Source organism: Leptinotarsa decemlineata, unplaced genomic scaffold, assembly GCF_025532065.1.
Source record: "Leptinotarsa decemlineata unplaced genomic scaffold, Ldec_3_MD MMD2_tig00000882_RagTag_RagTag, whole genome shotgun sequence".
NCBI classification, from domain to species: domain Eukaryota; kingdom Metazoa; phylum Arthropoda; class Insecta; order Coleoptera; family Chrysomelidae; genus Leptinotarsa; species Leptinotarsa decemlineata.
In genome coordinates this window covers 19,216,812-19,238,547 of record NW_027412556.1, presented here as the reverse complement: position 1 = coordinate 19,238,547, position 21,736 = coordinate 19,216,812, and the positions used below count along the sequence as shown (strand labels likewise).

General features: G+C 34.2%; 1 protein-coding gene across 2 annotated transcripts in view; it reads left to right on the top strand.

The window, feature by feature from the left end:
• Positions 1-21,736, top strand: part of Octalpha2R (alpha2-adrenergic-like octopamine receptor) — a 562,038-nt gene that overhangs the window by 409,017 nt on the left and 131,285 nt on the right. For both annotated transcript variants that reach the window (XM_074175188.1, XM_074175189.1), the window contains exon 4: positions 908-1,093. In XM_074175188.1, coding sequence (XP_074031289.1) covers positions 908-1,093 — 186 coding nt within the window. The remainder of the gene's footprint in view (positions 1-907; positions 1,094-21,736) is intronic.

Sequence of the window (21,736 nt, the reverse complement as noted above, 5' to 3'; positions counted from 1 at the left end):
ATCAGAAAAACATATAGCCTACAATTTACAAAGGTTCTGTGTAATTTTGGTCATAATATAACGATAATTATTGAGCGAATCTAAAAAATTCTTACTTCATGAGAGCTATCTCAACGTGATCTGCCTATACTGTTAGAGTTACACGTAGATAATGTACCGTAATATTGTTCATCTTAAACAGTTCTTAATAAAAAGTCCGCGATAGCATATATCTACCTCTTATGTGGCAACCAATTTATGCAAAATACTGAACCATAAATACAATTAAATTGGACACTTTTTTCACAATGTACACTAAGTAATTTGAACGCATCGTTTAAAAGTTATCACGATGAGAATAACTTGACGCAACGCATTGAAACATTACGCGGTGCGTCTACTGTAAGACGATGGAGGACGATGTAGTGGGGTAGAGAAGCGGTCTAAGCAATGAAGTCACATCGCCGAGAACACGATCCGAATGTGAGCAGACGCGTGAGGGCAGAAGTCGTTGACGGTTGTGTTAGTTTTGCAAATTTCTTTATAAGTAACATAATTCGGTTCTCAGAGCTATTCATTGCTTAGTGCAGTTGGCAAATTTTCTCAATCACTGTATTTTTTAAGAAAAAATATAAATAACAAGATGTTGCCCGCTCTTATATTAACTTACAGCCGAAGCTACTGAAACTAGAACCTTGAAATATGCAGGTAGGTTCTTTGTAGCGCGTAAATAAACATCAAGAAATAAGTTTTGGGGTAATAAAAAATATTGTAAGTATTTGTTTGAAATGGTCTGTCACGAAAATTAATGTGACAAACCAAATTATACGCGGGCGAAGCTGCTCTTTTATTAGGAATAGTAACCACCATAAAACGAAGTATGGAAATCAATAATTCTTTTCTAACGGTCACTTCATTTTTATTTCAGCTCAGCGAAGAACTAGGCTACGTGCTCTATTCAGCTCTTGGGTCCTTCTATATCCCTTCCTGTATAATGGTATTTGTCTATATCAGGATATACTATGCCGCAAAAGCACGAGCTCGTCGAGGAATCAGAAAACCTCCCCGGCGGCAAGCACAGGATGCAGTAACGTGTTTCTCAAACAGCCCTGGGGTGAGTTTAAAATTATATTCGAAAAAAACAGGTATTTTGTGAAAACATAATTATGATATTTGGGGATAACATATATTCATACTTATATGCTAATGAGTGAAATAATAATTACTGAATGTTAGATGTTTGGACATACATTGTTTCAAATGGTGTTAACAATTTCAAAATTGAAATCAAGTTAATTGAAATGAAATAAAAATCACGAATGACCAAGACCAAACTGTTAGTTGAAAAAGAAATGATAAAAAAGAAATGAATGAAAAGCGAATATGGAATTCAAAAACATGCGAATGATAAGTTGTAAAGAAAATAAGTTGTGACCTGAAAAGAAAATCAATCTATAAATGGATAAAACAATAAGTGGAATGTCAATACAATGCAATTGAAGAATAATAATGAATGAAAATGAAATAATGAAGATAATTGACGAACAAGAAATAAGAAAAGAGATCTCAAACCATGCTAGATCGCGACAAGTAGCTTCAATATTTTTCTTCGTTAGAGTAGAGCGAAGATTAGCAGATGTTCGTCAAGCTCTATCGGAACCTGAAACTCGAGTAATTAATAATAATGATAATGAATAATTTCATTGAAAGCTTACTCAGTACTAGAGATACTAACCCAATCCAAGAATATCAGAATTCAACATCTGCACATGATAAATCGAGGCAGAAATTGCTCATTCTTTTGTAATCATTGATAGTTCACCAAATTATAACATTTGTAGGTTTCACAAGATAACGTTGAATACATTCCAATATCTATTCGTTTTTCCCCTCGCTTCTGATTATTATTTTATGGAAAATTCAAAAACAGTTTCGAATATGAGAAGTGTCATGGTATTTATTCCATGTTTTGGTGTTGTTAATGAATATTCTTTCCACCTTCTATTTGTTCACTATTTTTATTTTTTCAAACTGAAGATAATTGATTGAAGAATTAGTCAAATACATATATTCGTATATTTTTCTGTTATTCAGAGGTTAACCATAATGAATGATTTGTTCATTTCAAAACTAGCTCTCTTTCTCTACAAGTTATTGATTGGAGACATGAACATCAATTGCAACCTTGATAGTCTGGAACATCGAAGAGAAATTGGTCATGTACCTCTCTTTTATAAAAACTTACAAGGGAGGTGTTGAAGTGACTTGGCGGTACATATCAGAATTACACAGGTTCAACTCGGTACACCTCGAACTTTCCTCTTTAAGAACTCTTTCATTTGAGGAACTGCGTTTATGTGGAATTACCTTCTTGATAACGTTTTTCGAAATGAAATTAATCTGCAGCGATTCAAATCCAACGTAAATCGCTATTTTCGCATAGGTACTGCTCTTAGAATGACTGAAGTATTTTCCTGTAGTGCTTATGTTTGTTTCTTGAAAAATATATTTTATTTTCGTCAATATATGTATAAATCTTGCGATTTATAAAACAGGATGGATTCTTCAGGAACTGGTGACCCTCTTGATTTTTTCATATCTATAGAAGGTGTCGAATTGAAAACTTTCCACCTTTAATATCTTCCTTGTAGTAAACAGTATGAGGAATAAAAAAACAGGTCAATATTATTGTCGCGGGGGGGGAGCACTTTCAAGGACTATCTATAGCCCTCGTGGTTCAACCCTCTTTGAATTTTAAACGGGAAAGGCGTCAAGTGACAATTCTGCTCAATTCTGCTTCCAGTGGTACCCTGACTTGTTATTTTCTGACGAGCATTTTCCAAAAAATAACGTTGTAAACTAACAGAATCAATTATTAGTAGGCCTACAGTGAGATGCATGGTTTGACTAGAACTGGTACCTATATCTAGTCGAATTGAACAATATTATGCACTCTTAATGTTGTCGGAACTCTCAAAGGACCAATACATAAAAATGAACCGGCAGCAAACCAGTTTCACGTGGACTGTAGACTTGGCGGTTCGTATTGGATAATTTTTACTAAGCGAGTTTCATTATTGGCTGAAGATTCATTAAATTGAAATTGAAGTTATGTTACGGTGACGAACAAAAATCGGGAAATGCGGCCTTGGTTATCGCCGTCGTGTTCAGTTCAGGAACTGATCGCGATGTGAGAGTTGAAATTCGATATTGGTTCATTCATAATAACTTAAAAATTTTGTTATCTGTTTGAAATGTGGCGTCCTTGGACAAGTACTGATAGTAATAATGAGTTTGATAACAACGCAGACTTTTTCAGTGTAATGATTCTAATAGCGATGGTGAATAATGCGAAAAATCGATACCAGTGAATAAGATTCGGATGACCTTGAATATTGAAATAGAGAGAGTATGTTTCAATGTATATAAGAATCTACATCTTAAGTTTGGTTTCAAGAGAAACAAACTATTACAAATAGTCAAACAAATCTTATGAGCGCAAGACGCGATGTGATACAGGGTTATCTATATCTGTATATGTTCCTCTAATAAAATCATTGAAAAAACAAAATAGCACTGTTAAAAAAAGCAATGAGATTCCGACAGCTGAAATCATGAGAAATAAATTGAATACTTCCGGCCATAACGTGAGCTGCTGTGACAAAATTCTTCAGAATTGTATGAAGAAACTAGAATTTAGATGAAAAATAATGAACAAACGTCAAAGAGTTATGGAAAGCAAAAGAATAGTGGAATTTCGCAACAAATACTCAGAACAAATAACTAAATATAGAGAAGAACCCGGCAAATTTCTATTTGGGCAAAACTTGGTATAACACTCACGATACAGTTAGGAAAGGTGTACGGCTAACATGCCTGCAAACAAAGATCACGGCTAATCATTGTGCATTGTGGAGGAAGTGACGATGGGTTCCGAATTCTTGAAATTATATGAAAAAAAACTTGAGGACTATAATGTTGACTATCATAAGAACATGGAAGCTAATATTTTTGAGGAATGGTTTGAAAACACATTGATCCCAAATTTGAATGCGAATAATGTAATAGTTCTTGACAACGCTTCCTTTCATTCGCGAAGCTCATCAAACTATCGAATAAAAATGGATAACAATTTGTATTTTGAAGATTACTATACCAAAATACAACTACTTGAATTTTTAGAGACAAAACCATTTGAAAAAGTTTTGCTCTTGAGAATATTGCTGAAAAATATGGACATACCATACTGAAACTTCTTCCTATTTTTGTGTTTTCAATCCCATCGAGTTGATTTGGAGAAAATTGAAACAAAGCATTCGGCATAAAAATAATTTTCCAAAATTTGATAAGAAGGTAATATAGCTAATTGAAGAATTCTCTTATATTACCGAAGAAGACTGACAGAAAAGTAATAAAAAAGTAATTTTAGTTGCAAAAGGCACTTCCATATTAATGATGAAAATAAATTCATTATTGATTCAAATGACGACAGAGATAGTGAAACAAGGATTATGGAAGAGGAATTATAAGAAGCTTTCAAAGAAAGTTAGTGAGGTATTTTTGAGACGATCAATGCTTGCCGTTGGCAGTGATGGCCTGTTCTAGATTGTTTTTTCAATTCAACCGATCCTGTAGGTTTTTCAGTTTCTGACATAGCAATGTGGGATCAGCAAAAGACGGCCTGTATATATATATATATATATATATATATATATATATATATATATATATATATATATATATATATATATATATATATATATATATATATGTAGTCGGTAGCCAGGACGGTAGCTGGTTGCGTTGTCGTGAGTGATTCGTTTCACTTATTCAATCGATCATCTGGTGAAACGGTGGTTCGAGCCTAGAGGACGAACAATAGATTTCTACTGCCTATCGTCCAACTCAAACTAGGATTCGTACGTTAGAAGGTAAGGCTTCAATTATCCTCAGCTCGCACAAGTTTCGAGTTTTGAGGGTTGTCGTTCGTAAGAGAAATAACAGCTGGCTGACAGAGAAACAGATTTTTCATATATAACGTGTCTTCCTACAGGGACATCCCAACTTTGACAATTAGTAATGGTCCATCTTGTTGAAGCTACATCTGTCAAATCAGTTGTCATTTATTCAGTCTGTTTTTGCCAAATCACCATAGACAGATATAGCATTCTGTCACGGAATGAGTTGAATCTACTCATGTTATCGATGACAGTACGTAATGACATTCATTCGCTTATTTGATTGAATTAAAGTCGTAATTGAGTGTTTTTTCATTATTTCGTCATTCAGATTCGGTTCTAAAGAGCTGATAAAGCCGGAATTATATTATTGTGTCGTGACGCGCCACAAGTTTATCGTATATGTTTAAAATTATATTACTAAAGTGCAGTGTGTCGGGACGCGATCTGTCGTGACAGCGATCGGTTGATCTAGCTAGAGCATAGTCGTTTGCATTTATTTGTGCACAAGATATCGAACTAACTCACTGAACTTGTAAGAAAATATGGCATTGCATTTTTGTAATATCATTTCCCACTATACTTTACTCAAAGTGATTTTTTGACATCATGAAATATTGATGAAATCTTTCTCCATCACTAGTAAATGATATTCGCTTCGACTACCTGTCAGATCATTTACTGGATGAACCCAATATTTTCTCTTTTTTTCTTTTTTTTTAAGTAAACTTTACATTAGCAGACACGCAAGATTTTCTTGAATATCACTATCCGAATCGGAAGAAAGCATTGTAGATGCTCGCATGCGTTTCCTCCAAAGGCCACCACTGTATTGACTCGAAATAACTTCAGAACGCGCCCCGACACGACAGAATAGTCTGCACACTTGCCGTCACGTTAGTGAGCATCACAACAAACCACAACATATTAATGTAATTTCAGCTTAAGGCAGGTGTCTTACCGCGAAACACCGGATGTCTGCCAGTGAGGATGACACTGTTCCATGTAAAGCCGGAATTATATTATTAGGTCGTAGTGTGTCGTGACGCACCACAAGTATATCGTATGCATACATTTAGTATGTTTGGAATTATATCACTAACGTGCAGTGTGTCGGGGCGCGATATGACGTGACGGCGATCAGACGACTCCCGATCGGCGTCAGAACGATAGTAGGGTTATGACGCGTCAGAACACTCCACACTAGTATGTTTCTAATCTGACGCGTTAACCAGCTAGAGAATAGTTGTTTGCATTCATTTGTGCACAAGATGTCGAACGAACTCTTAACTTATTGAAAATACGGGTTTGCATTTTTTTGGTAAAATTTTCTACCATACTCATCAAATCGATTTTTTGACATCCTGAAATATTGATGAAATCTTTCTTCATCACTAGTAAATGATATTCGCTTCGACTACCTCTCAGATCAATAACTGGATGAACCCAATATTTTCTCTTTTTTCTTTCCTTTAAAAGTGAACTTTACATTAGCAGACATGCAAGGTTTTTTTGAATATCACTATCCGAATCGGAGGAGCTGATGCTCGCATGTGTTTACTCCAAAGGCCACCACTGTATTGACTGGAAATAACGTCAGAACGTGCCCCGACACGACAAAATAGTCTGCACATTCGCCGTCACGTCAGAGAGCATAACAACACACCACAATACCTAATACTGTAATTCCGGCTTAAGTGGAGTTTCATCTCTTTCATATACTATATTGTGTAGCAATTCTGTGAATGATATCTGATTCAATTCCATAACTAATGTTTGGAATAGAAACTGAATAGGGAAAAGTGTTTTTTGTATAATTCCGTGTTCATACAAAAGTATTCGTTTCGAAAGTATTTTTTGTCGTGTAACTCACTGTTTATATTATGAAACTATCTGTTTCTAAATGACTTTTTCTTCCAGTTTGTGTCTGAAAGTTGAAAACTTCCTTTCCCAAAAATTAATCTGTCTTGAGAACATACCCCTTTTAACATAAATATGATTACATTTATGATTCCAAATGAAGCAATTAGAGGACCTTTTTCCCATAACAAAAGAAACTTTGTCACCATTCACATCAAACGTTCACCAGAATCAAACTCCGTCCTTTTCCAGAACACAATGACTCAGTTGAAACCATTTCGAAACTCCATTAAAACTCATTAAATAATTACTCATTTCATCAACTTCTCGATCACCGTACACCAGTAATTTCACTTCAGACAACCACGTAGCACAGCTCTTTTTCCTGTCAAGCAAAATATATTTCAGAACTTTGCTTTGTATGATCTCGGTAACAGGCACATCATTTTGGGAAAAATGAGTTGAAGTATATTTTCCGTAGATTAGCTTTCACTTTCTCATGAACGACAACCCTTGGAAGTCTAAATTACTGTAAGCGAACAGTTCACGAAGTTCTGCCGTCTCCTAGCGCTGAATTGAATGAGTGCAACAAACCCGTGCTAACCAATCGGCTACTGCCTGAATCATTTGAAATATTCACGGACTGAATGAATCAGTTTATAGCAACAAAAAATGTTTTTATTGTTGTCAAACAATTTAGCCAAGATGAAACACAACGGAACAGTTATCTAGAAATGGGTTTACATTCTGGATAGATGTAAGGACCAGTAGTTTTGTACTGGTCCATGTTCTAATTTGTTAATATAAAGTTTTTGGTCATTGATTATTTCATTTGAATGGGGGAAAATGCACTTGAAAAGACGCTGAAAATCTAAAAAACATCAAACTGCACTGAATGATTCATTATAACGGGTTTTTCAATGGCCAGTGGTGGACTGGCCAATGTTGTTCTTGAAGAAATATGGACCGATGAAGCCTCAAGTCCAAAATACACACCAAACAGTGACTTTTTCGGGATTTTCTGATTGATTCGGCCGTAACTTGATGAAGATCCATAGTGATTTCAAAAACTACACCTCACGATTTGAATTTTTTTCGGGATGCATCATGAGAATTGGTATCGTTCCAAAATCGACAATTTTGTTTATTCATGTACCCATTCATTCAGAAATGAGCCTCATGTCTGAAGATGATTTTCAATGAAAATTAGGGCCAGTTGCTAACTGCTCCAGAGCCCATTCATGTCGTAGTCTATGGTCGTTTTTCTTCAGTTCCTTAGGTCAGTTGAATTTTGTACGGGTACAGACTCAAGTCACGATGCAAAATTCGCCAAGTAGTGGTCTGCGACTTCTTGTGAGTGACGCAAAATCGACTGCCTCGAATTCTCCTGCACACTCTCACAGGCAGCGGTGACATTTCCGTCAGATCTTGCGTTTCATCATATATAGTTGTTGGTAGATCGTTTACTGAACAAGTGGACTCAAATTCATCCACCACATTGCGAATCGTCTTCTCGGTAGAACGATTATGGCGACCATGACATGGGCGAAACGTGCGATACGTTGCCCGAACAGAACACCCATTTTGATAAAAAAAAAATTTCAGTTGCATTTGTTGATGAAAGTTATATCCCTACATGGTGATTTTGCAAAATCAACTGAATAAATGAAATAATTTGATAGATGTAGCTTGAACAAGATGACAGTTATCAATTGTCGAAGTTTGTTAGTTCCTGTTGGAAGGCCATATTGTATTATAAATTATTATCAGAGCTTATCAACCTGGTAGTTATACCTTCCACCTCACCATACAAAAATAATGTTTCATAACTATGGTGAGAAACTTCAGAGGGTGGTTCATTAGGTCGTTTTGAGAAAAAAAAGTTATGGATATATGTCCAGAGTTGCTTTGTTTATGAAATATCATAAATATCCTTGCTTCGATTCAGTTGATAGTCGCAGTTATTTTAATTGATGAGACGTTTATTTAGCACTAACTAGACTGAAATAATTGGCGTCTCAGTGGGCTCCACAACCAACAATATTTTATTTCATTTTTTCAGATTAAGTAACTGAAAATACAATTTTTTTGTCGCTACTGGGTAGGAGCTCATCATGAAAAATGAGAAATGTTTATTTTATGTTTCTTACCAATTGTATTCGTAACGGAATGTTATTGCAGTTGTGTTCTATTAGGACATTTTCAAATCATTACAATAAACTGAAAATCTATCTATATCTATATATACACCAATATTACGAATGTCAAAGTTTGTGAGGATGGATAAATGTATGTATGTATGTTTGTGGCTCTTTCACGCCTAAACGACTGAACGGATTTGGATGAAACTTTACAGAAATACAGTTTATACATCAGAATAACATGAAGGCTTCAATTTACATTTCAGAATATATGTCAAATTTTTATAATAGTTGTTACAATTGAAGTTTTAATCATTCAATATAATAATAACTTCATTCACAAGAGTGAGTGTACATTTTTTTCAAGGAAAAAGTTGAATGAAGTGCCTAGGTGATAAGTGCCACTGCACTTATCACCTAGGCAAACAATCAATAAGTATTATGAAGTGATGGATGTAGCCGTGGTAGGAAATCTTAATGAAAAAAGAAATGAAACTTTCTGTGTTTTTTACCACCACAAAAAACTGTTGGAGTATAGTTTGAAAATGTCCGTATAGGACGAAACTGCAGTAACGTTAGTTACAAATAAAAGTGGTAAAAGACATAGAAAGTTTCATTTCTCTTTTCAATAAGTGTTATATAATGAAAATAATACAAAATACAAAAAATAAAACAATAAAAGAGAATAATATTACATAACGAAAAATATAAATGATAATGAAATAATAAATGATGAAATAGTTAAAATAATTAAGAATAAAATAATAAAAAAGTTGAAATGAAAAAATTAAGATTAACAATATAGGTGATGCCTTGATGATATCATATTGCAAGAGAAATATCTGAATGAGGTATTTAAGGTGAGTAGATAAAAACCAAGATGACTAAATATTTGTTTGGGACCTTTTTTGTAAACTTCAGTCTAGAAGATTCATTACGAAATTTTTGTCATTTTCTTATATGAATTTTTCAATTCTTTTTCAAACAATAACAATATATTTCTTATCGCTTCCGGTATTGTAGTAAAAAGTTTTGCAGCAGTGAAAGAATACTTTGTGATATTGATTTTCTCACGATAACTAGATAAGTGAGTTTTTATGTCGAGTGATTTCTGAAGTGATATTTTATATTTGTACAAAAATGATATAGCTGTCGGAGATCCATAACATAACATTTCTTGTATAGTCGATCTGTTGGAAAACGTACATTTTCGAATACATTAGTTTTGAAAATCTCCTCTGGATAATTTCTGATTATTTCAAATGTACTCGCAAAACTGAGCCCCACGCTGTAATACCGTATCTCAGGTGTCTTTCCAATAAGGCGAAATATAGTTTTGTACTCCCTCCGTTAGTAAACATATTTTGAATAGTCGAAATCTATACAGTATTGATTAGTTTCAGATAAACTTTGTGCTTTCACACTAAGTAATTTGAAAGAATCGTTCAGAAGTTATCACGATAAAATTGTATTGACGCAACGCAGTAAGACATTACGCGTCGCAACTACTGTAAGACTACGAGGGACGATGCGCTGGGGTAGAGGGTCGTTCTTAGCGATGTAGAGAACGCGACCCAAACGCGGGCAGACGCGTGGGGGCAGGCGTCAATAACGGATATGTTAGTTACTGTATTTTTGAAGTAGAAATATGAATAACTACAAATAGTTGCAATATTTTTGTATCAACCCAAAATTTCAGGTTTACAACTTCAAAACTGACGAAATTCAATTCAATCTTTGAATCCCTATTTTTTCCTCTTGAGGGTGGGAATTCGCGATTTCCTGATGCTAATTTATGCTATACAAAGAACTCACCTGCATATTTCAAGATTTCAGTTTCAGTAGTTTTGGCTGTACGTTAGTATAGCCTGCAGTTACAGTGCAATCTTCCTGGTACTATTTGAAATATGCCCCTCTATCACATCAAGTAAAGCTTCTTTTAGTTCAGGCGATGTATCAGTTTCTGATCTTCCACCACCTGCATTTTTATTAAAACTCACAGTTTCATATAATCTTGCATGTAGATATCTAAATGTTTCTCTGTTAGGATATCTATTCTGGTAAATTATCCGTGTTTCCTCCGCATTTCCATTTGTTGATCCGTAAATGAAGTACATATCAGCCATTTTATCGTTAGGAAATTATTCATGATGAAATCACTGCTAATTAACAACTCTAACTTTCACTGATATATAAAGCAGTTGTTCATGATATGCAAAGCAACTTCAATTTTTTTCTCGAAAACGAAGCTAGTTTATTGATTAAAAAAAACACAACAACAAGTCAGTGGCGTAATTTTTTCCCCAATACTGTTGGCTATGGTGTCCAGTGAGACTCCACTGGACCTAAGAATTTCAATCTAGTTAAGGCTAAATTAGGGCCGCGTTACTTCAAATAACTGTAGCAAATTTCAACCAAATCGATGTGAAGATACTCATGATATTTTATAAATATCTTTTTTTTTTTTAACTTCAATGCCCTGTATTCCGGAAATGAAGCAACTAAGGTCATTTGTTGATGAGAACTATTTTTCCCAAAACTACCTTATACGAATCATCTGTTGAAATTTCGTACTGTAGTTAGGAATCACCTTGTACAGACTTATAAAATTTATCTATTATAAGAATTATGGCCATACCCTCAAATTCCATTATTCCAAGTATGTCTCGGTATTGACATTATTGACCGATCCGATTCTAAATTATTCACAGTTGGATTTACGACGAATGCTTTTTTAACATCTAATAATGTTTTGGTCATCCCCAAATATTATTACTATTTACTTTTTGTGTACCTCATTTAATATTCATTTTCTATTGATCAGCTACCGACCATTTCAGCTAAGAAATTGAATTATCGAAAACACTATTATGAATATTTCAGAGAATAGAATAAAACTCAAAATGAATCTGTCGTCAACTGAATGATAACATAACATTTTCAAAGTAAATTATTTATAACCTAACCTATCAACAGCATTTCAAAAACACATATCATAGTTTTCTGTTTTTGCTGTTTTTGGGTACTTTTCAGAATTTAAAAAATAAGCCGAGCTCAATCGATAGTGAATTTGCTATTTCGTATCTTGCGAAAATCAAAATCAGGTTATGTATTAAAGTATACAAGAAAAAGTCAATAAAGTCCCCAAACATTGCATTTTTTTATGTATATCAGGAAGGAATAATAAACGATTAGTTATATTCATCAGCAGTAACATATTTCAATAAGTAAAAATGAAATGTATTCTGCTTGCATGATTTTTTCTAATTCAGCTATTTGCTCCCAAAGAATGTTGATTATATCATGAAAATATCTTTTGTAGAAAATTATTTGACAATCTAGTTCATAATTTGCCTGAACAACTGTTTTCTGAATCATTTGTTCATTACTAAAAGTAAGTAAAATATAGAAATCTGAAATCCCAGATTTTTTTTCTGAAATTTTGCATATTGTGATAGTCTTTTGAGATATTTTTTTCAAAAACTTTTATATTGTAGCTGAATAAATAGTATACTTTCCTTTTTGTTTAATAAGTTCAAATTTCTGTCATTCAATAAACGTGAGATGACTTGAATCATGTTTGTCTCAGGATATGATGGGTATTTTGAGTATGTCAAATAGCTTCATATTGGCATGAATAGTTCATGGGCTAACATAAAAAAAATTGATTTAATTTGATTTAATTATTCAATATAGTCGCCTTCGAGGGAGACACAACGATTACAGTGGCCATACGCTTTTTTGATACCTATCATTTTTATAGTACGATTTGAATTTAGCCTCTAAATAGGCCTCAGTTTCGACCATTACTCCTACATCGGCGCTAAATGTCTGCCCAGCGAGCATTTTATTCTGATCTGAGAACAGAAAATAGTCGCTTGAGGACAGATCTGAAGAATATGGTGGATGCGAAAGCAATTCGAAGCCCATCTCGTGCATTTCTGCTATTGTTTTCTTTGATGGTGAAGCACTTTATTTTTCTTCAAATGAGGCTAGTTTAAAATAACCTTTCCAGCCGACTATTACATCTTAGCATGCTATGGAGTCGGTTCACCACGTGCATTTCACTCAGATGACGATGATTTTGATTCTGGTGTGGAAGGATGGAGCCGTATTTTATCCATTATTACATATCGACGCTCAAATTCGGATTTTTCATGGTGAAACAGCTTCAAACACTGCTCACGTTCCTTTGATATTTATAGTCACAGCTATGTCGATCAACTTAATATTAAGGTCATCAAAAAATTTTTTGTGAACCTCGTTTGAACTCAGCAAACCACTTCTCAACAGTTGATTTTCCTGGTGCAATCTTCGAATAATGTTTATGTTCATATTTAAGCCAAGACTTTGCTTCAATTGTTTTTTTTGTCACAAAAAAGCTATGCTTTATCAATACACGAAAGTCCTTTTCAACTATTTCCTTCAAACTAACAAAAGTTGCTCCACTGAAAATGTTCCATCTCACTGACTAATGATTCGACGGCTGTGAAATTTGTACGCGTAAGTTTAGGGTTACCGAAAATCATATGGATATACTACTACTAGCGCTATCTGTGTATCCGAAACAAAATCAATCTTCATACCCATTGCAACACCGAAACAACTGTTGATTTTTAAAGATAAAATCGCACTCGGTGAACTGGTAGAATTTAGATTATTTTACCTACTTGCTGAATTGTTTTCTGAAATTATTTGAAGGGATTGAATTACATCAGTTTCATTGAATCATGCGGTGCCCTGAAAACACCATGGAAGACAGACAATATTGTTGAAAGATCTTGTTGTATTAACCCCCAGATCAGTTTTCATTGCATTTGTTTTCTAGTATTGTTGTTCTTTGAATCACCGTTGTTCCTGTTGTTTCTTCCGTGTTTTTGTTCCCATTGTGTTTATTGTTCCTGTATTGGTGTTGGATATTGTTCCTTTGTTCCAGTTGTTTTCTGTTCGTGAGTTCCTGTTCATATTTCAATATTTCTGAAGTTCCCTTTTTAACTGATATCAGCTCATTTTGACTGACAAAGTTCAACATGGCACGTCTGTCACTTCAAGCAAAAATTGAAACTGTTTTAATTGTTGGTGAAGGGGTGAGGTCTTATCGTGAAGCGGCCGCTGAATTTGATAGAAAATACCCGCTAGAGGTAGCTGTACACCCTGGAACTGTACATAAAATATATAATCTATTCGTGAGCACCGGCCAAGTAACAAAGGACAGAAAAATTGTAAAACATCATATTGATGATGATACGATATTGGCGGCTAATCAAGCTGATCCTAGAATTAGTTTGGGAAACTTATCGCTTCAACTCAATATGAGCCGCAGTAAAATATGGAGGTGTTTAAAGAGGCTGAAATTGCATGCGTTCAAACCCAAATTTTTACATACTTTGCACGAGGGAGATGAAATCCGCCGTATGGAGCATTGTTTATGGATGCAGGGAAATTATCTCAATGACACGAATTTTTTAAAGTATATCTCATACAGTAATGAGGCTACCTTTACCACGAATGGTGTTGTATCTTCCCAGAACATGAGGTTTTGGCCTGAACAAAATGCAAATTGGGTGGTGACTTGTAAAGACCAAATATCTCAGAATGTTAATGTGTGGTGTGGTATCCTGAACGAAAATATTATCGGGCCATTTTTTTTCGATCAAAATTTGAATGGAAGACTATTCGTCCATTCAAATCTATCAATGGATAGATTTGAAAAATAAAGTTGATAAGGATAGGCCAACAAATAAGGAAGATCCTGACAACAAAATAAAAAGTAAATTATATGTGTGAAAACAAAAGTCGAGTTTCTCTTAAACGGCGGACAGTGTATATCATTTCACCCGAATGACCTATAAAATAGTCATCTCTCGGAGGAATCAGTCCAGTCATCACCCGAAGACGATTGTGGATACCAACAATCGAAACGTCGTGACGTAACTTGGTTTGGAATCTTTTAATTTTTATTTTTCATTTTTGTTAATAATATTTTTTAATTTTCAGGTTTTAATGATATTTGAATTTTTTATTTTCTGGTTGTAGTTTGTATGTTACTTCTTCGCAATTTCAGTTTTTTGTTTTAATAAAATTGTTATTTTCGGTTGATCTTTTATTTTTATTTTTTTCAGGGATTTCAAATCAATTTATATTATATCAGACAATGAAAGTCCGAACTGATGAAATAATAATAACGACGTTCATTAACCATACTCGGATATCTAAATAGACCTGACACGATGGAGTGTGATTGATTTCTATTTTATAGAACTGTGAGAGAGCCTCAAAATCTAATCAGATTTTTGTGGATAACCATTACGTTATAGCCAGTATATGAGAACTTCTGAGTTCCAAAAATTTATCTCAAACAAGAGTCTTGTAGTTTTTGGTAACGAAAGCTTTTCTTACTGTTGAACAAAGCCGATAGATCTAGTTACAGTAGGTGAGATGTGGGATACTATTGAAGATTCGCATAGACGTATTTTGAAAGTCTTGCTCATATACTTTTCCGAATGTGGAGGAGGCATGATGGCGAAATTTCAGAACATTGAAAATAATTTTTTGATTGCCTTCAGTTGATTCTCTTCTAGTTATATGTTTATATCAGCTTAGTTGTGAGCCTGAAATAATAAAATAGATGACTCGGAGGTATTCATAACTGAATGATGGGTCTTCGATATTTTCACAATTCGATATAGGTTTCCATTTTTTTTTCGTCAGCAAGTGCATTGAATCAAAAATAGGATAAGCATACATAAAAACATGTGAATGATTCAGAATATTCAGGAAGTTATATGTGTATATAATGTATAATAATGGTCCACGAGTCCGTGTTGGGAATCACACGTTGACAGGTGAGAACTCGTTAGTCCTCGCATAAGTTTCTCAACTTCTTAGAAGTTGTCGTTCGTTTGGGGGCGACAGTTGATTAACGGAAAAACAGATTTCAGAAAAGTTTTTTTAAATAGATCTTTATAAAAAAGCAAATGGAAATCTTTTGAAGGGAAAAAAAAACCGAAGATGTGTAGATCATAACTGTCAGACACAAAACGAAGAAATGTAGATACCTCTCGAACCAACTACTTTCAAATGAACATTGAATTACACAAAAACAATTTTTCTTATCCAGTTTATGCTTCAAATATTCGTTATGGATTGCTACACAATATAGCATATGAAAGTGGTGGAATTTCATTTATATGTAACATTTATTCGCTTATTTGATTCAATCCCAACCATAGGGATCTTGTTTATATTGGAAGGGGTATATTTGCGGAAGAGAATAGTCTTCACGAAAGAAAGCTTTTGGCTTCGCACTTTTCCATCTTTGTTTCTATAAGTTACTTTTCTGCATGATCTACACATATTTGTAAATAGATGGAAAAGTAGAAAGACAAAACATTTTTTTTCCAAAAATTAAAATCTACCAAAAATATACCGTTTCCATTTTGAATAGTGATATGTTGTAGTATTTGTTGTTTGCAAAAAGTGATTGTTCATTTTATTCGCATCTATTCGAAATTCGATTTTCCCTCAATTATCTTTTTCTGTTAGCTGCTGAATTCTTATGACAGTTATATAATTCCTTAGTTATTTTACACTGTACGGGTGTTTTTTGTTCATGAATTTTATTGTTATTCAGTAAGTTGATATTGAAAATACCTATGCATACAACCTTATTAAGTTTGGAACTATTTCAGAAGTGTTTCAATATTTGGAATATTTTCGTAGATTATAATTTGGAAATAGCATTCACTATGGATATTGACAAATTCATCAATAAAGTATCTTTGCCTCTCGTTCTCTGGGATATGCGTTCCTCAGAGAAAACCCGAAAAAATCCATACTTGTCAAATATTTTTATCGAACTGAACGCTGAAGTGGCAATAAAGAGAGTGTGTTGAGATATATGGTTTCACGTCGAGGTGTATTTTGATCAAAGGGATAGCCGACTCCTCATATGAGTGCAGTGATCCGGTAGCTGTTGGAAATTCAAATTCCTGTTTTGCTATATTACCAACGCATTCATCCGGGTCATGTGTCTTTCCGGTAAAATGATCGATTGGTTTACCTACTCAACTATCTTTTTGTCAAACCTAACTCTTTTTCTGTAATTTTTGAATTCCTGATTCATCCAAATATCGCAGACGAATTTTCAGTTCATACTGAAAACAGTTTGTGACGGATTTTTTTATTGAAAACGAATGAATCTTCGAAATGACTAGTTTCATGAACAGCAATGCTCAAATTGACAACTTGACAAAGATTGAAGGAAATTCCATCTTGAACTTGTGAGGCAAGTGCAGAGCAAACGACTATTTTCGCTACCTTTATATGCATATGATATCCCGTGTACAGGGTGTTTCAAATTCGATCCTCACCAATGGGACCTCGGAAACTATGAGAGATACGAAGATGGTTGAATTGGGTCAAAGCGCATTTATCTGACTAGCAATACGCCGTTGATGAAGTTCTGAAATTCAGAGTTTATCCAGAGATATCCGGAAAAAACATAAATTTCGGAAAATGGTTTTCATTTTTTCCTGGCTTCATTTTTGGAAAGATTCGAAAATAAATTGCACCTCCACATTGACACTTTTCCTCTGTTACATAATGTTGTTTTCAGTTTTGCTATCGGACGTTTCGTCTTCCGGCCACCATCATCAACTTTATTTTTTCTTATGGGCGCCATATTGAATTCTTTCTGTTTTGAATAGAAACAAATTTTACCTTTTCAATGATGTACCATAAAATATCATTTTTTTTTGAAAAACTGGAGATAATGAAAAAAATGTATTCTTATAATAATAGGCTTTGACTTTCAATTTGTTACACTCAATGACATCTTGTTATTGTACAAGTCATTGAATTTTTGACGAAAAATGGATTTCACGAATAAAGAAAAAAAGATATGATACAAATTTATTACAAATACGACAAAAACAATGTTAGGACATCGGAAATGTATTTAAAGTTGTATCTCGAAAGACAACAACTATATCGAATTGTGTTCAAGTCATTGGATCAGAATCTCACCGAGTTTAGTTCATTGAAAAATGAAAAAATACGGAGACAGAAGCAACAATCAAAATTTGATAAATGAGGTGTGTGTGAGGTAAGTTAGACATTGTATCCTTTTCAATAAAAAATAGAACTCTGAACAGATAACAATAATTAACAAAAATGTAAAACCAAAAAAAATTACAGAAAATGCTCAAAATGCTGGCATTGTTCATGATAATATAACTGTGTTGAAGGTCCTCAATATTTTGATATTTCATCTGACCATAAACTCTATTTTTCAGTGTACCCCAAAAGAATGTATCCATAATACTCAAGTCTGGAGACCTTGCTGGCCACCTCCCCGGCCTATCATTTCCTATCCATTTATCACCTAACTTTTCAGTCAGGTACCTAACTAGATACTCGTCTGGTAGTGTACGGTAGAACACCATCATGTTGAAACCAGATGTTGTTATAGTTAGCCAAAGGTAGTTCATCCAAAGTGTCTCTGAAAATCGACATTAGAAACTCGCGACAGGTTTATCCATTCGGAATTCTGTCAAATAAATAATCTGGTTAACGGAAAAACAGATTTCTCGGAACTCTCTGTGGTTGTATATGCTCCAAATGTGTTCGTTATTTCAGTTGAATATCCCACAATCCGTAAAAGTGCTTTCATCTGTCCAAATTACATTTTCCAGGAAAACAGAAAAATGAGGTCTTCTAATAAGCCAATCATAAAATTCTAATCACCTTTAGGATTCACCTTGATGCAACTTTTGAGATGTGTGTATTTTGTAACATTTCAATCCGCTTTTTTGAGATGTCTCCAAGCACGTGTCTGACAAATATTGATTTAGAAGGACGTGTAAATTTCTCCGGGTTCATATTAATCTGCAAATTATTAATTTTTATTGAAAAGGATATACATTTTCTTTAGTTTCCTGGTTCATTGTGTCACCGTATTTTCTCCTCGGTTTTTCAAATGAACCAAACTCGGTGAGATTTTGATCTCACTAGTTGGATGTGGTTGTTGTCTTTCAGGATACAAGTTTGAATACATTTCCGATATCCTAACACTGTTTCTATCGAACTTGTAATAAATTTGTATCATATCTCTTATTTCGTGAAAGCCATTTTCGCCAAAAATTCAATGACTTGTACACACAAACTGTCATCGAGTGTAACAAATTGGAGGTCAATTTTAGAAACATCAAAGTCAAAGCCTATTATGATTGATTTTTTCAATATCTTCAATATTCCAAAAAAGAATGATATTTCATGATATACCATTGAAAAAGTTAATTCTGATACTATTCAAAACAGTAAGAATCCAATGTAGCGTACATAAGAAAAAATTACGTTGAGGATGGTGGTTGGACGACGAAACGTCTGATACCAAATCTCAAAACACCGCTATGTAGCAGAAAAAAAGTGGCAATGTGAAAGTGCAATTTGTTTTTGAATCCTTCGAAAAATAAAGACAAAAAAAATAAAAACCTTTTTCCGAAATTTCTCTTTTTTCCGGATATCCCCGGATGTACTCAGAAACTTCTCAACGGCATATTGTTAATCAAATGAATGCGCAACTTTGCCCCAAATTAAACATCTTCGTATCTCTCATAATTTCCGAGTTACCAATGGTGAGGATCGAATTTGAAACAACCTATCTATATATATATATATATATATATATATATATATATATATATATATATATATATATATATATATATATGATGAGCTGTTTTCTCGGGTTTCGCTCCGTGTTCTGTGTATTTTCTCCCCATAAGGATTATTTTCACAACGTTTCGGCAAAGTCTCATTTGCCATCTTCTGGTGATGTCTGTTTTTTTCAACTAGACTGATTACTTCGAACTCTGTGTCTCAATTTATAGGGATGGATGTTTCCCTTTACCTATAAAGTATAAAAGCGGCTGCCAAGACCACACGGAAACAACAAAAAAATCGAGATACACCGGTCATAACAACCACACTACCATATATTGCAGGAACAACAGATAAAATCAGCAGAATTCTTCACCGACATAACATATCAACTTCGTTCGTACCAGAACGAACAATAAGGTCCATGCTTCGTAATCCCAAGGATCAGATACCACTGGAATCACAAGGAGTGTATGAAGTACCATGCCATGATTGTGACAGGACTTACATCGGCCAGACCAACAGACGAATTAACATTCGCAAAGATGAACACAAACTAGCAGTGAAGGGAAAAGTCACCACGTCTTCTCTCTTCCAACACGTACTTCAAACAGGACATAACATCAATTTCGACAACACAAAAATGCTAGCAAGCAACGAAAACTTTTACTCACGAACAATCAGAGAGGCAATCGAAATTGAAAAACGACCTAATAATATGAACAAGAGGGATGATGCGCAAAGATTACCAACAACATGGAGATCCGTTTTATCACTTCGCACAAGCAATCAGACCGCTCAACTTCAGAGGCAAAACTCGGTACATGACAATACAGGTACAATAACAGAGACAGGAGAGGCAGCTCAGGTAATAAGACCAAAACAGGTACTCGAACAAACACAGGTAGTGGCAGCAACGCAGGTAAAGGGAAACATCCATCCCTATAAATTGAGACACAGAGTTCGAAGTAATCAGTCTAGTTGAAAAAAACAGACATCACCAGAAGATGGCAAATGAGACTTTGCCGAAACGTTGTGAAAATAATCCTTATGGGGAGAAAATACACAGAACACGGAGCGAAACCCGAGAAAACAGCTCATCATACTTTATCCGTGAGAATCTTCGAGTTAACATATATATATATATATATATATATATATATATATATATATATATATATATATATATATGTATATATATATATATATATATATATATATATATATATATATATATATATATACGACAGGAAACAGTTTGGCAAATTTGACTAATGTTATACTTCCAACTCTGCAGTCCTTGATTGCAGTATTGATTATAAGTATATGATAGGACAAGGAACGCTATGATGGCGCTGATATAATTGAATATTTCTCTGAGAAAGTTCAAGCATTTAATCAAGAGTCATTTCCTCATGCTTTGTATTTTCACTGTAGTTCCCTTTTCTGAATTCAGTTATGGAAAATCAAAAAGTGTAAGGCCATTGTTAAGTCACTGGATGGCTGCACTGCAGTATTTATACAATTTATAATCACTTGCCTGCTTACATGAAAGCCATTACATACATTCGAAATGGAATCATGTTCATTGAAAATTCTTTTTGATGTAAAACAATTATAGCCGCACGAAAAACCAGTTGCTGGCATGACGACGCATGTCGTGGCGACGAGTCGTCATGCGCAAGCAACTGTGTGATTCTTTTCCTCATGGTTCAGCATTACGCTATCTCTTTTGCCACACTGAGATCGGATACCTATAGTGTATAAAGTTGTGTTTACTATAATATACATAGCCTGTGTTTAACTAAAAGAATATTTTTTTAAATAATTTCTGATGATTCAGAAAGTGAGCATGCTCCTGCAAAGAAAGCAAAATCACCCTACGACACACTATCAAGTCATCAGTTAGTACGATGTCTTTTTGTATTTATACAAACAGTTTTATTGAAAGTAATACAAATTATGAAAGTATGAAACAACAACAACAAAAATTAATAGGCGCTCCGAATTGACTTGCTTCCTCAGCTGCAGGAAAACCCGAAAAAACCTGCAGCACCGCATCATCTGAAGACCTTGATATGCCTTTCTTTCATAAAATAAATGAAATGTAGGGTTTCTCAAGAGGCTCCAATGAAC